This window comes from Histomonas meleagridis (genome assembly GCF_020186115.1).
Source record: "Histomonas meleagridis strain 2922-C6/04-10x chromosome Unknown contig_120, whole genome shotgun sequence".
Lineage (NCBI taxonomy): Eukaryota > Parabasalia > Tritrichomonadida > Dientamoebidae > Histomonas > Histomonas meleagridis.
Window position 1 is genome coordinate 129,316 of NW_027150760.1, and position 15,865 is coordinate 145,180.

General features: G+C 31.4%; 5 protein-coding genes across 5 annotated transcripts; 4 read left to right on the forward strand and 1 right to left on the reverse strand.

The window, feature by feature from the left end:
* Nucleotides 1-714: 714 nt before the first annotated feature.
* On the forward strand, nucleotides 715-1,662 carry GO595_001187 (ribosomal protein L10; the record flags this gene model as incomplete). Its single annotated transcript, XM_067913957.1, has 1 exon — nucleotides 715-1,662. The coding sequence occupies one exon, from the start codon at nucleotides 715-717 to the stop codon at nucleotides 1,660-1,662; it is 948 nt and encodes a 315-aa protein (XP_067778657.1).
* A 555-nt stretch (nucleotides 1,663-2,217) lies between these two features.
* GO595_001188 (3'5'-cyclic nucleotide phosphodiesterase family protein) lies at nucleotides 2,218-5,343 on the reverse strand (the record flags this gene model as incomplete). The annotated part of the gene is made up of 1 exon (XM_067913959.1): nucleotides 2,218-5,343. One exon carries the CDS (start codon nucleotides 5,341-5,343, stop codon nucleotides 2,218-2,220), a length of 3,126 nt encoding a protein of 1,041 aa, XP_067778658.1.
* A 3,280-nt stretch (nucleotides 5,344-8,623) lies between these two features.
* Nucleotides 8,624-9,196, forward strand: GO595_001189 (uncharacterized protein; the record flags this gene model as incomplete). Its single annotated transcript, XM_067913960.1, has 1 exon — nucleotides 8,624-9,196. One exon carries the CDS (start codon nucleotides 8,624-8,626, stop codon nucleotides 9,194-9,196), a length of 573 nt encoding a protein of 190 aa, XP_067778659.1.
* Nucleotides 9,197-9,908: 712 nt separating this feature from the next.
* GO595_001190 (regulatory-associated protein of mTOR) lies at nucleotides 9,909-11,792 on the forward strand (the record flags this gene model as incomplete). Its single annotated transcript, XM_067913961.1, has 1 exon — nucleotides 9,909-11,792. One exon carries the CDS (start codon nucleotides 9,909-9,911, stop codon nucleotides 11,790-11,792), a length of 1,884 nt encoding a protein of 627 aa, XP_067778660.1.
* An 866-nt stretch (nucleotides 11,793-12,658) lies between these two features.
* Nucleotides 12,659-13,924, forward strand: GO595_001191 (surfactant B protein; the record flags this gene model as incomplete). Its single annotated transcript, XM_067913962.1, has 1 exon — nucleotides 12,659-13,924. One exon carries the CDS (start codon nucleotides 12,659-12,661, stop codon nucleotides 13,922-13,924), a length of 1,266 nt encoding a protein of 421 aa, XP_067778661.1.
* Between the last annotated feature and the right edge of the window lie 1,941 nt (nucleotides 13,925-15,865).

Below are 15,865 nucleotides of genomic sequence, written 5' to 3' on the forward strand. Positions count from 1 at the left end.
GAAATTTCTAACGTATTTTGCCATGAAAGAAAATGATGCAAAAAATGAATTTTTCCATAACTTATAGAGATTACATCGATCTACTACAACCACACTGTACACATGGAGCAATTTTTACTTCAGAAGGTGAAATATATTCAGCTTCTGATGGATGGACAATTACATCCGAAGATTGTCAAAAATTTTCTGGTTTTTTTAATAACAATCCTTCAGAAACAATGAAGATGAAATTTAGATTTGGTCAGCATAGGTATTTAGTTGTATATGCAGATGAAACTCAGATAGTCGGAAGAAATTTTGAATTTGGGATAATTATTCTAAAATGCAAAACATGCTTTCTTTTAGGTTATTTTGATGGAAGTGTTGAACCAAAAAAATGTCTTCAAAGTCTCCATCGTGTTTCAAAATTTATGATGAACAACATCGGTGAAACATAATTTTTCACAAGCAGGCACATGTTTTTTTATTTAGTTCAGGAATAAATTTCAAAAAAAAAATAATGAATGTCATGTATTTCATAATTCATTTTTGTGATATATATTTACATGAATTTTTTTTAAATATTAATTTTGGTAAACATCAAATATTTTTATTTTATATCCTTAATTTTAATTTTATGAATTTTTCATCAGGAAATATTTGGGGTGGCCCAATTTTTATTTGCCAATTCCAACCGTCGCAAATTGAGAGGCCCATGGCCGTCCTTATCTGGTTATGCACCACGAAAAGAAGATCCCACAAAAGAAGCTTGACTTTTGCGCCAAGTTCAAGGAAATGTTCCACAAGTACAATAAGTTAGCCCTTGTTTCAGCTGAGAATGTTACAGCATCACAACTTCTTGGCATTCGTCACGATCTCCAAGGTCTTGCTGAAATTGTTTTCGGTAAGAACTCACTCATGAGAAGAGTTGTTGAAGAACTTAAGAGCGAACTTAAAAACATCGAAGTTCTTGAACCACTTATCTATCACGGTGTTGGCTTCTGCTTCACAAACGGATCATTCTCAAAGATCAAAGATGTTATTGACAACCACTGTAAGGGTTCACCAGCTAAAGTTGGTGCTATCTCACCATGTGATGTTGTTGTTCCACCAATGCGTACAACCCTTCCACCAACACAAGTTTCCGTTCTTCACGCCTTAAACATCCAATCCAAGATCTTCAAGGGTACCATCGAAATCACATCAGAAAAACTTCTTATCAAAGAAGGTGAAAAGGTTGGTGCCTCAGAAGCTAACTTACTCGGTCTCCTTAACATCATGCCATTCAAGTACACACTTAAGCTCGTCAAGCTTTACGATAACGGAAATCTTTATGAACCAAGCATCCTTGAAATTTCCGATGAAGTTCTTTCTGGAAAGTTCGCTACAGCCCTCAAAAACGTTGCTGGCCTTTCCATCGGTATTGGCTATGTCAATGCTGCATCTGCTCCACATATGGTTGGCTCAGCATTCAAGGACATTGCTTCAATTGCAGTTGCTATTGACTACCAAATGAAACAAATCGCAGATATCCAAGCACTTCTTTCCGATCCAGAAGCACTTGCTAAGATGCAAGCTGCAGCTGCTGCATCTGCTCCAGCTGGAGAAGAAAAGAAGGAAGAGAAGAAAGAAGAGGAAGAAGTTGTCGAATTAGCTGGTGGTTTCGATGATCTTTTCGATTAAATAGTTTTTTCTTCTGAATGAAGGTAAACATCACCTTAAAACTAATTTTTTTTCGCAAAATGATTTGTAAATAATTCGGCATGAGAATAGTTTAGTTTTGTTGTACAATTTGCTGTTCAAGCAATTCCAAACAAAAATTATCATAACACAATCAATAAAAGAATTATTGGATTTTTTCTTTTATTTTTTCTTCATATTTAAAAATACACTGTTATCACATTACTTGGAATTGAAATCGATTTGACGTTGTACATATGTAAGGCAATAAAATTAAAGAATTAAGCTTCTATAAATTTTTTAACAAAGCCAAAGATAATGTTATCGAATAAAGAAAGAACAAAATATCTTTTTAAAAACGCACAGCCGGCTCAAAGCAAACACAAGTAAAACAGTCACTTTTTAATTCATCTGTCAAATTTATCTATCGGCTACATCAAATCTTCTATCGGCCGACGGCATCAAATTTGATGTTTCAATCAAATAATTTTTTGTTGTATTTCTTTCCTTAAAACGCATTCGATTCACATAAGAAATTTTAGCCTTTATTCACAAAACTCAATTTTTCTGCTGATTTTGAACATTATTCTTTTCGTCTTCCTCAGCCTGTAACTTTTTCCATACCTCCAAATTTGACTTTACGGAATCCACGTTACATTCCAATTCAGGGAATATCCTTGCCATTGCCTGATACAAAGGAATACATACGAATGTATAGAAACCAATTTGACCCTTTGCCTTTTGCTTATTATTTCTATCATTTAAATTTGAAGAAATTTCTAATCCATGTGCTAATTCGCAATCACCTTGTCTCCAAAATTCTTCTGATAAGACGTCGCACCATTTATCAGCTATTGGGAAAGGTCTTGAAACGTTTGATATATCTGCGACTTTCATTAACATTGTCATAGCCATAATACGATGTGATTCATTAGCCAAGTTTATAGGTCCTTGATCCATAATATCATTTGCATTTTTCAATAACTTAAAGTGATGAGCCATATCAGTTGCCAATATCATTGTAATTATCCATTTCCATAATTTAGTTTTATCATTTTCAGATATTGAATAGAATATATTACAAGTATCTTTTGATATAATATGTATTGCCATATCACAATGATGCATTTCCATAACACTTTGATCTTTATATAAGATACCTAATGGTGTTTCAGCGTTAATATTATATGCATTATTAAATCCCATATGACCTACATCATGACATATAGAAGCAACACATATTGCTAATAATTCCAATGAATTTAATATGTTATTAAGTTTCGTAATTTTAATTTGATATGCAAAATATTGTAATACATCAATTGCATGAATCCAATTATGATATGGTGGTTCATTATAAGTTTCACGTAATTTATATAAGAAGTTAAAGAATAATTCATTGGTGATTTTGAACTTTTCTAATAATGAAAATTCATCAAAAACTGTATACGCAACTTTAAATAACCCAATGCCATTATAATCAATACAAAAGAAATTAAGCTTAAAGATATCCTCACGTTTATCTTCTGGAAATGTAAGTTTCTGTGGCTGTTGATAAGATTTCTTCTCTGCTTCGCCAATCCATTTATTCATTTCGACTATAACTGATCCATATTCAGAGATCTCTAATAGACGACTTTTCTCCATGATAACTGATGCGAATATTCCAAATGTTTTTAATAACTTAAAGTCATCTTGTGTAAAGTCGCCATTATTCTTATTAACTAATTCAATTGCTCCATAGACTGTACCTGTTGTAGATGTTAATGGTACTGTAAGTAATGATTTAGTCTTATAACCAGTTGTATAATCAATGAATTTATTAAATCGTGGATCATGATATGCATCATTAATCATTAGCGCTTCTTTAGTTTTAACTGTTGTAGCTGCAATTCCATTTGATATTGGTATTGTTGGTGGTAAATTAGCGCCGTCAACAATATATGATGTTAATGAACTAAGTGCATCATCAACTAAAAAGATTGAGCCACAATCAGAGTCAATAACTTGTTTGATGATTTGTAATAAGTTAGTTAATAATGTCTTAATGTTATCACTCGATGTTAACATAGTCGATGTTTGTAATAATGAATCATATTGTTGTGTTTTCTTTGCGGACTTTTCATACGTAGTTTGATTATCAATATATAATCCACAGAAATACATCAATAAGTTAACGTAATTAATATCAGTCGATGAAAACGGTTTCCCGTCATGTTTGTTATGGAATTCAACAACGCCAATGACTTCTTTACGTGCGTTTTTGATGGGAATTGATAATAACGATTTTGTCTTGAAGCCATTCTCGATTTCACTTGACTTGTCAAAGTGAAGTTCCTCGTATACGTCAGAAACGTTTGTAACTTCGCCACTTTTATATGTTTGAGTAATAGTATTATTTGTAGTAATTGGAAATGGTTCAACATTACGTAAGTTCGGTGCAACGATTGGTGTAAGAACTTGTTTTTGTTTGTCAAGAATATACATATATGAACGTTCTGAATTTGTGATTCGACGAGAACTTTCAACTGATTTCTGAACAATGTCATCAATAGTTGACTCGTCATTAAGCATTTCGATGATATCAGTCAGATCTTTAACGCATTGATGTTCATTTTCATTTCGTTGATCACCTGATCCAGATTGTGAATATCTTTCGTTGTTATCAAGCGCAAGGATTATATATGGCGCAAGGTCCTTAAGGCTAACTTCATCATCCATGGTAAACATTGGAAGATCTTTTCTTCCACGAACACATACGACGTACCGTGTGTTTTGTTTTGGGTCTACGACTGGGACTGCAAGCACTGATTCTGCTTCAGATCCATCCACTTCTTCGCAATATGAACTTTGTAATTTATTGACCATACAATTGATCTGTATCTCATTTAAAATCGCTTCGCCGACAATCCCAGAATGGTTAATATCGATTGATATCTTCGATCTTTTGTATTGTTGGAGTTCTCCATTCGTTTTATCATATTTCCAAATTTCACATACTCTGCAGTTGTAAAGTTCTGAAATTTTTCTTTGGAGTAAAATTAAGAATTGTTCAACTTCCATAAGTTGCATTAACTCAAGACATTGTTGATGAGGATGAGGTTGTTTCCTAAGCCATGTACAATAAAACTTATATTTTCTAATGAAATATTCTATGAATTCTTCGTCGTCGTTATCGAAAAATGGATTCTTTGAATCACGAATAACTTCAACAACAGCACACACATTGTTATTGAGGTCCCACAGCGGGAAGATGATGACTGAGCTGTTGTTTGGAACGATTTCGCCGTCGATCTCCGGGCTGTACGCTTGATGTTCTGTGACATTTGGAATCTTCACAATCTCGCGACGAAAGAAGGTGTACCCGACAAGGCCGACTGAATGGTCAATGGACTTCTTGATTTTCTCGGAATATAACGCATGTAATGATGGGACATCTTGCCACATTATTACATTTTGCGCTTTTAATGAAATGGTCATGATCTCTTCGACAGCTGAGTGTAGAGGCATTGTGGTAGCATTGGTGAGAAAGGCTTCTAAGACAGATTCACGTTGATTATACTTATCAACAATTGGTGCTTTGGTTGAATGAGTAGTTTGCTTTTTGATTTCAACACCGGGATGAACATCTTTGGGTAGCCGCTTTTGTGGTGTTACTTGGTTTGTATATTTTTTGGTGACCATGCTATGATAATTTGATGAGAACGTGGTGTATTTTGAATATGGATTTTGTGTGCTTGGTATGTTTCCGCGCCAGCTGTTATAGGGATGGGAAGGTTGATAATTGTTCCGACCCGATTTTTTTGGCTGCATATTTTTAGCTAACGTATTTCACTCAAAACCTCTTTTTTTGACAATTTTTGAGTGGAAACGGAAGTTATAGCGCAGAGAATAAACAAAAGAAACAGTGTTTCTGGTTAAATAAAAGTTCTGTTTAATCATTATAACTAATAAACATTACATTAGTACACATGTATATGATATATCTACATATTTTACCATAATAATTAATATGTATATAGAGATATTTCTATTTTATATGCGATATATATTCAATGAAAAATGGCAGTTTGATTATGTAATTGAATGCAATGAAATTGTACTTTTCAATACTAACCGTGATCAAAATGTGAGGCAATCAATTTTTTATATAAACCGTATATTTTCAATTTTGAACACATTTAACCGCTCATTGATCATCGTTGATGGAAACAATGGTATCGTCAATTCAAACCGCAACGCTAAAAATAAACGTATTTAAACGTTTTTAATCGAGCTGCACAATGAACAATATCTAATGTTATTTTAAATTGTGAAATATGTTTCATATTGTATATTCATCTTGAAATTGATTTATCATGAAAATGTATCATTAAAAATTGATAATTTTTATTCCTTAATATAAATGCTTATAAACAAATTGGAATCAACAAGCTATATAGCAGCGAGTGCTAGCTTCTAGTGGCTGTGATTGGTGATGATAAAAAAATTTGGGCATTTTTAAAGCAAATATTTGTTAATTAACTGAATTGCCTTTACTAAAATTTTTGATGAACTCAGAAAATGAAGTAGCCACTAACATTATGTTTAATTAAGAGAATGTCATAAATGATGTTAACACGCCAATAGCTGCTTATTGGAGCTCAGTTAGATTTTTGTGGATAAGCTTATCCATACTATTTAGATTTTTATAACATGACTTGAATCTTCATTCGCTTCCCAATGAACATTTTTTAAGATAATTGAAGCAAGGCATGGAAACTCAGGTTGGAGTTTTCTTATTTGTGGCCAAACTCTTCCATTCCATCTTTTCTAAAACTTTCATTAAAAAAAATTAACCTGCATTTTATTCGTTGAATTTTTCAGTTGAAATAAATGTTTTTGTGTGCTGATTTTTGTGTGATATCTCAAAAAGTGCATTTTGGTTCATCGTTTGAAATTATGGGAAATAGTTCCAGTAAAGAGGTCATGCAAAAAAGTGTTGACCAATCATTTACTTATGTACTTCCGAAATTTATGCAAAATTTGGAATATCTTGAAGAAATTATTTTTAATTTGAACGAAATTAACATTTATGAATCTATCAGTGCAACCATGAATGTAATAATAGATGATGGTATACATAATTTCTCAAACTTGATTTTAAGTCAATTAATATATTCAGCAATTGTTTTGCAAATGAATAATTTTAAATTATATATTAATTTCATGAAACAAATTGAAAATAAAGAAAAAGAATTTAACATAAGTAATAATGAATTGATCAATAGATTTAAAAATTTTCTTCTTAACATAGACTCACAAGAATCATATTTTATTCTCGAAAGGATGATTGAATTGGGAATGGTTTCCTCAAAAACAGTTGATAATAAAAATAATTTTTATTTTGCACATCATTTTCCGAATAAACCAACAAATGTTTTGAAGGTGCAATATGAATCTTATAATTATCATGATGAAAGTTATGAAGAACTTTCAAAGAATGATTTTGAACGACATAAGAAATATGTTAAAGAAGGAGTTAATTCAAGTAAAATATCAAAAATAATTCGAAATGATGAAATCGAAAAACTTCAAGAAATATCATCACAAAGTAATTTTAATTTTAATCAATCAATTAAACTATCACTTTATGAAAGATATTCTTTTATTAATCAAGATGATATTGCATTAATTGATTAGGCATCATTTTTTTCTGCAGAAAAATGTTTTAAATATTTACTTATGAATGGTGATAAAATGGAAAATACAGGTAAATATGCAGTTGCAAGTGGAAACGAAGAAATTGTTCATTTATGTGGGCAAAATCATTCATCATTTGAAGGTGCATATGAAGCAGCAATTGAATTTCATAGAAATGATATCTTTCATTATATCTATGAAAATAATTTAGAAAAAATCGAAAGTTTGCGTCAAAAGTTTGGATGTATGCTCATGTATTATGGTATCGATCAATTAGGAAACTATTGTATTTTCTATGATAATTATGTATTTCTCTTTATATATATTTATGAAAATATTATTGAAGAAATTCGAGTGAGTTTATTGAAAGGCTTTCAACTAATAAATTTATGAATATTAAGATATTTAACTATTTACTTGAACAAAAAGGAATTGATATTAATGAGAGAGATTTTTATTTGTTTTATTTGATATTTATTTTAGTAATTTATGATTACAAAATAATATCTGGAAATTATTAAAATTATTTAATACAATACTTTTTAAAATAATTCATAATGAACATGCAGAAATAGCGAAATTACTTTTTGAACAAAAAGGGATTGATATTAATGCTAAAAATATTAATTTGTTTTATTAAATATTTATGCTCATCATTTTATGTTTCAAAATATTATTTGGAAATTATGAAAATTATTTCAAACAGCACTTATGATGGCATCCAAATGTGGTTATACAGAAATAATTAAATTACTTCTTGAACGAAAATGAATTGATATTAAAGCTAAAGATATTTATTTGTTTTATTTAATACCCATTTTAACAACCTTATATCCCAAAATAACATTTGGGATTTATTTTAATTATTTTAATCGCTAAACTTTAAGGGTTTTGGTGATGAGAAAAATTGATATAAATGATTTTTATTTATGCATTTTAAGTTTTTTAATATCTATAAAAAATAAATTGTAAATTTCATTCCTTTGAAATTTTGGAAGTTTAAATTTCTATAATGTAAAAAATAGGGATTTGAAGTATAAATTTCTTGATTTATTTCAATAAAGTTATTTTCAAAAAATTTCTTTCAAATATTTTAAACATCATGTTTAGAAGTAAAAAATATATATAATACCTTTTAGAAAGGCATGGCTCCATGCCTCTCTTTATAAAGAGTTGTTGTTGGGAAAATTCTCTTCTTTTACAAAAAAATGTTTGTTCTCACTTCATCTGGACCACTCCGAAGACGATCATTTTTATCTTAATTTAGCCGTTAAATTTCGGGATGGAAAAAAAACAAATGAACGAAATAAATAATATGATATTAGCCCTCAAAGAAAAAGAAAAGCAGGTAAATATGGAAAATTCCAGGCTAAAACAGCTTTCTCAAATTCAGGATGCACTGATTGATAAACAAAGGGAAATTCTTTTGGAAGTGGTAAAAACAAGTAAAGAACTGATTGAAGTTGAACAAAGAAGAAAGGAGATAAAGGAAATGATTGAGAAACAAAAGCATGATTTATTAATTTCATCTGCAAAAGCTAAAAACATAAATTCAATCATTGATAAAGCAATAGGTGATGCAGATCATCAAGCGCAAGTTGCCGATGGACCAACAGGAATAGCTACTTTGAAAATTATTGAACAAATACAAAATAGTTTATTTACATTAACAGAATCATGCTTAGATTCGCAGGACCTTTCTGTCCCTGAGGATAAAATGAAGAATTTAGTAAGTAGTGTGAATGAAATTATTCAAAATGCGATTGATTCTGGTTTTGCCAAAGAATCACCAGATGACACAATACGCCGCCAAAGCTTTATCATTTCTTCGATGGTTCCCCAAATAGATGAGTAAACGTCAGATTTTTTCAAAATAATCATTAAATTTTTAATATACAAATCCACAAAAACTAATTTTGTTTTGCTTTTGCAAGTTGTCAAAACAATTTTTTGATTAATATATTAAAACAAAATATTTTATTCACAATATATTACTTTGATGAAATTTGTAGAACAAGGATTATAATCCATAAAACTTGAAGCACAAACAAAATTATTGAAGAAGATGAACTGTGACTGATGATATAATCATATTGAAGAAATGAATATGAATAAATAGCATTATATCCATTAGATACAGGATCATCAGGATGTTCAGAATTATATGTTAAAATCATTTGTTCAATATCTGGATATCTTGAAGCTCGATTCAAATAACAAATAATCAATCCAGGTATCAATGAAATAACTGAGAAAAAATTTGAAGCAAATGTTGAGTTATTGAGCCTAAGTAAAATTGATATAAAACAGAACAAAGCAAAGAATAACAAAAAGATTAAATTTTGAACACCAACTGCTTTTCTCCAATGTTCACCACAACAAATATACATCCAATAAATAGCGTAACCAAATAAGCAAAAGCTAATTACGTAATTAAAAAACTCTTTCCATTTCTGTTTCTGCATTCTTAAACGTATCGTTATTTGACCTTCCCCATTTTCCAAATCGCGCCGATAAAAAATTTTCATTTAATTTGAATATATGGAAATCTGGGCATTCAATAATCAATGAATGCAAACCCTTTAACGAGATGTTTCCAACAAAATCCTCCAATTAGGCGTTCTGTACGAGCTTCTCAGGTAACGCATTCACGTGCTAATCCACAAACTCAAGCAGGAATGAGTCAAAAAACCAAATATGCCATATGTTTTCTTTGTTTGTTTGATGGTCTAAGAACTCCTTCTATTCGTCGACTTGTTCGTAAGCCACGCACTATATGCGGTCATCCATTACTTACCTTTGATCCATCTTTTTATTCACCATCATCAAAACAAGCTTTAAAAAATCAATATTCCCGTTATGTTTATTGCCCTTGTGAAATTACTGTTGATCCATCTGTTGAAACAGTCATAGAACTACTTAAAAAACATGCTTCATCATTACCACCACAAAATGTTATTCTTCATTATTATGGACATGGTTGTCATCCACCCACATCCGATGGCTATTTATTTTTCTTTTCAGAGAATCGTTCGCGTTATAAGCCGATCAAAATCCAAAACATAATTAATACATGTTCATGTCCATTATGTTTTATCTTAGATTGTCCATTTGCAGCAGTCTTAGCTCCACATTTATCTACGCGCCCAAACATTTTTGCATTCATGGCATGTTCATCGTCAGAATATTTACCACTTTCCACCGATTGTCCAATGGATTTATTTTCGTCATGTTTATTATCTCCATTTGAGACTGCTCTTTCCTTTCATATGCGCCAACATAACTCGATCTATAATGAGCCACGTGCGCCTGACAAATCTCTTATGACATTATTAGAAAAAATGTTTGCTTCTATACTTGAGTCGATATTATTTGATACACAAACACAAACCAATGTTGAATTATTTGTTAAAGATCCAAGTATTGCATTATTAACACGCGGATTCATCTTAGCGCAACGTGTAATGTTATCCTTTAACTTACATCCGGTGTCAATACCCGCATTAAAACCAATGGCGTCACATCCATTATGGGACTTCTGGGACATTGCTGTTGATTTTGCTATCACGCTACCAGAAGAAGAAGCAGGCGAAATGATCTTTAAGTTATTTATTGAATCATTTCGTAAGTTTCCTAATTCCGGATATTTTCCATTGTTTTCATTTTTGTTAAAAATGCAAAAGTTTAGTCAAGAAGCAGCTAAAGTATTATTTGATTATTTAGATTCAGATGAAAACATATTAATATCAGCATCACGAAGTGGTATAGCTATGACAATCATCGAGATGTCGAAGCCGTCGAATTATTCATTATTAATCTTAGCGAAAATTGTTGCGAAAGGAATGTCGCAACAATTTAATCAACAAACTTCATTGAACTTTATCAACTCGGATAATTCGGAGATTATTAAATGTGGAATATTAGCGTTATGTTGTGCTATCACTAATCAATTCATACCATCGACAAATCGATTAATTACTTTATGTATCGAACATGCAATAGATTGCGCACCTTATTCGGCAATGTTATTAGGACAAATATTAATGAAAGCTGGAAGGCTTTTAGGAGTTCCTTCATTCTATAAAAGGTTTTTGCCTTTGCTAAATGATGAAAGATCAGACATTAGAGCTGCAGCTGTTTACGTGCTCGGGTTCTCTAAGGATAAAACAGTGATAAATTACTTAACGAAATTGATGGATGATAATGAGCCAATAGTGAGAATGACTTTGATCGACGCGTTTAATCAATTGGCTATGGACTTCGATGACGGAACAATTAGAGGATGTCTGAATAAGCTGAAAGATGATAAGGATGAAACTGTTAGAGAGAACTATAGAAACGTAGCAAACGACCCACAGAATAACGTGCCAATGATACTGTCAATGCTGATAAAATCTGTGTCGAAATCGGGATTCGGAGAAAGAATGAAAGTGAACGCATTGATCATTTGATGATATTTATTTTGATGAGAAAATAAAATTTATATTTGAACATTTTTATAAAATTTTTTGTTTCATTATTTGATAATTATTTCAATATTAAAATTCGCGTTCATTATTTATATGAAAGTAAAGAAATTTGTAATTTGATTATTTTTATTGAATAATTCGCTATTAAAGTACTTTTTGTAACTAATTGAATAACAATATCAAGTGAAATTTATATTAACTAAGCCAAATATTATTGATTTTTTTTTGTAGAAATAAAATTAAAGAAATAACTTTGTATTTTAATATCCTATTTTTTATTTGCATTCTGCATCACAAGAGGAAAATAAAATATATTAAAAACAATTTTCATAAAGAATGAATGAGATAAGGATCAAAACAAATGCCAAAAGATATTGAATATCAATCATGCATTTTTGGTGATCATGAACTTGTTAAATATTTTTTTTATAAATATAATAATTGTTCTATTGATATTAATGTAACTGATATTTTTCTCTTAACTTCTGAAGTTTGTTTATATTATTTCGTTCATTTATAATTTGATAGGTAGAACAGCACTCACATAAGAAGCAAAAAGAGGTTATATAGAAATCGTAAAATTACTTCTCGTAAGAAAAAGCCTAAAAATTGATGGTGGAATATATGTTATATTTAATATATTTTCAGTGAATTTTTAACACAAATAAACCATTGTAATTTCATTAAGTTTACAACAAAAGACCGATTCAAAAACATTCAAAATTTGAGTAGTTTTTTTGAACCGTTTAAAATTTGATAACAACCAATTAATTGGTTTAAGTTGGTTTAAATGTCAAATGCCAAATATTGAATGCAGCACTTGTCAGTTTGACTTCTAAGTCATAAAAATGTTTGCTCTTCTCTTGATCAATACATTATCTTACATTGACGCAGTCGAAATCCCAGAAGGTCTTTCTAATGCTGATGCTTGCTCAATCTGCAAGACAGTTGTTGGTGGAATTGCTGGATTCATCGGTGCTTCACCAGTTCAATCAGTCATCAAACAATTAGCTCTTGGTCTTTGCGGTAAATTCTCTGGCTCTGGCAACACACTTTGCAAGAACATTGTTAACAAGCTCCCAACAATCTTATCATACCTCTCAAAAGGTCTTTCTAAGGCTAATGTCTGCAGCAGAATCAACGTTTGCAAGTCCAACGATGAAGAAGAAGATGACGAAATCGAATACATCGAAATCCCAGAAGGTCTTGAAAACGGAATCGCCTGCTCCATCTGCAAGCACCTTGTTAACGCAGTTGCCAAGGTTCTTTCCAGCTCATCTGTCCAATCCAAGGCTACAGAAGCCGCACAAAAGCTTTGCCAAAAACTTCCAAAGATCGGTCGTAACTTCTGCGATAAACTCGTCTCCAAGTATCTCGGCAAGATCATGACATGGCTCGGTCAAAAGGTTGGTGCTTCCACAATCTGTAACAAGCTCAAGTCATGCAGCGGCAATGATGTTGATTGCGATGATGCATATCTCGAACTTTATCTTGAAATGGACGATGATGACTTTGTTACTGAAATCGAACTTCCATTAGGCCTTTCTAACGCAGACAACTGCGCTATCTGCAAGAAGGCTGTCGGCTTCGTCTCAGATGCCATGCGTAACAGCGTTGTCCAAGTTGTTATCGTTAAGGCTGCTGCTACAGCTGCATGCGGTTTAATCAGCGGTGGTGTTGGCGCTGCTCTCTGCAAGACAATCGTCAAGGTTTCCGTCTGCCCAATCATGAACTGGCTCAGCCAGAAGCTTTCACAATCCAAGATCTGCTCCAAGCTCGGCTACTGCAAGGGTAACGATATCGAAGAACTCGACTTCGATGTCGAAGAAGAAGACGATGATGATCTCATCTACATCGAAATCCCAGAAGGTATCGACAACGCTTCTGTTTGCTCAGTCTGCAAGACAGTCATTAATGGAATCGTTTCCATCATGAAGAACACAAAGGTTACATCACAAATCGCTAAGTTAGCTGCTAACCTCTGCAGCAAGGTTCCAGCCCTCCTCCAAGGCGTTTGCAAGCAACTCGTCGGAAGCGCACTCCCAAGCATCATCAAATGGCTCGGAAACGGACTCTCATCCCTTAACGTTTGCCAAAAGGTTCACCTTTGCTAAGAAATTTAACATAGTCAATTTTAAATAATCAATTTGAACGAATTTTTTTTTTTTCTATTTTTTAAATAAATATATTATAATTTGTATTTGCTCAGATAAAACTTCAAAATCTCAAAGATTATCCAAATGTTGTAAGCTCATGAGCTATACGTATACGTCTAAATTTCATCCAAATGATAAACACTTTACATGAAACACAAGTGATAAAATATATCAGGAAAAAATTAAAAAATTTAGGTTATAATGGAAAAAATGCATTGTTTTTTCAAAAAGCAAAAGAAAGATATTCTCAATTTTAAACATATGCTACACGTTTAACTTGAGTAGTTCTGCACTTGTCTAAGATATACCTTACAGTATGCGTTTCAATAGGCTTATTTTCTTTCTAAACAGATTTGTCAAAATAATGAAAAATAAACTCATATCCATGATCTTTTATCACCTTCTCCTTATCTTTAAGAAAAAGCATAAAAGCAGTTTTTGATACCAAAGATTTTTTGGCACATTCTAATGCTCGAGAAAGAAGGCTCATTTGAAAAGGAATTTGAATATATAATTGGTCAGGATATTGTAGTGTTCTTTGTGTTGATATTTCATGAATATATTAGATTTTGTTGAAAGTGAAAAGAAAAATACTTTTCCAAATACTTAGGTAGAATAATGTTTTCAAATTACATTTGTTAAATGATTATATTTTGAAAAATCCAAATGGAAATATATTTGGAAAATCAAAATTAAATTTTATATCAAGAGAATATATTGAAATTATATTCAGCCTGCGTAAGAATAATAGGTTTTATTATGAAATGAATTAAGCAAGCATGAGAAAAGATCTCTGATATTTTTAAAACTTTACATAATTTGCCAAATAACCGATACAGAAAGTGAGGTCTTTATGTCCACAGACAATCAGAATCTTTTGGGCGATCATGAAAAAAACCAAGCATATACAAATATTGAATTAAATTCTAATCTTTCTAGTCTTCAAATTGATTCAACGAATCAAGATCAGCAAACACAAAGACCACGATATTTTGGAATTGATCTCATTCGCGTTATTTCTTGCTACATGGTTATGCAAATACATTCAGGTGAATATTATTATATTCGCCCTGATTTAACTGTTCGAGAAGGAGATGATCCAATATATGTTGGACTTTATAACTCACTTTTACGAACGTGTGTACCATTGTTTGTAATGATTTCAGGATATTTATTGTATCCTATTAAAACCGACATACCTACCTTTTTAAAAACTCGATTAACACGTGTTTTATATCCATTTGTCTTTTGGTGTATTGTCTATGCATTTTATTTTTATTTTCGTGGACGGATAACATTGAAAGACGCATTTTTATCCATACCTAAAATTCTTGTTAATTTTGGTACTGAAGTTGGTCACTTATGGTATATCTATATGTTATTAGCCATTTATTTATTTGCGCCAATTATTTCACCATGGATTAAAATTGCAACCAAAGGGCAATTTATATATTATTTAATATTTTGGGCTATTACAGGTTTTATTCCATATATTCACTTAAAGTTTCCAAATATTTGGGGCGAAGCATCATGGAATAACACTCCAAGTCTACTTCCATTTACAGGGCATGTTGGATATGCCGTTTTAGGCTCATTCGTTAAGCTCCATCTTGGCCAATATGATTTGTATTGGCTTGGAGCAATATTTGTTATTGTTGGCTATGTAGCTACGACAATTATTTTCGAATATTTGTTGTCTATTGGCACTAAAAGCGCCGTCGATTTGGAATTAAGTTGGAACTATGATACAATTAATGTTGTTTGCATGACTTTTGGTTTGTTTCTTTTGTTAAGGAAAATCCAATGTAATAATAAAATAGTTGTTAAGATATTTCAGGATATAGCACTGAAATCATATGGAATGTACTTGGCACATATTTTGGTGTTGGATGGATTCCA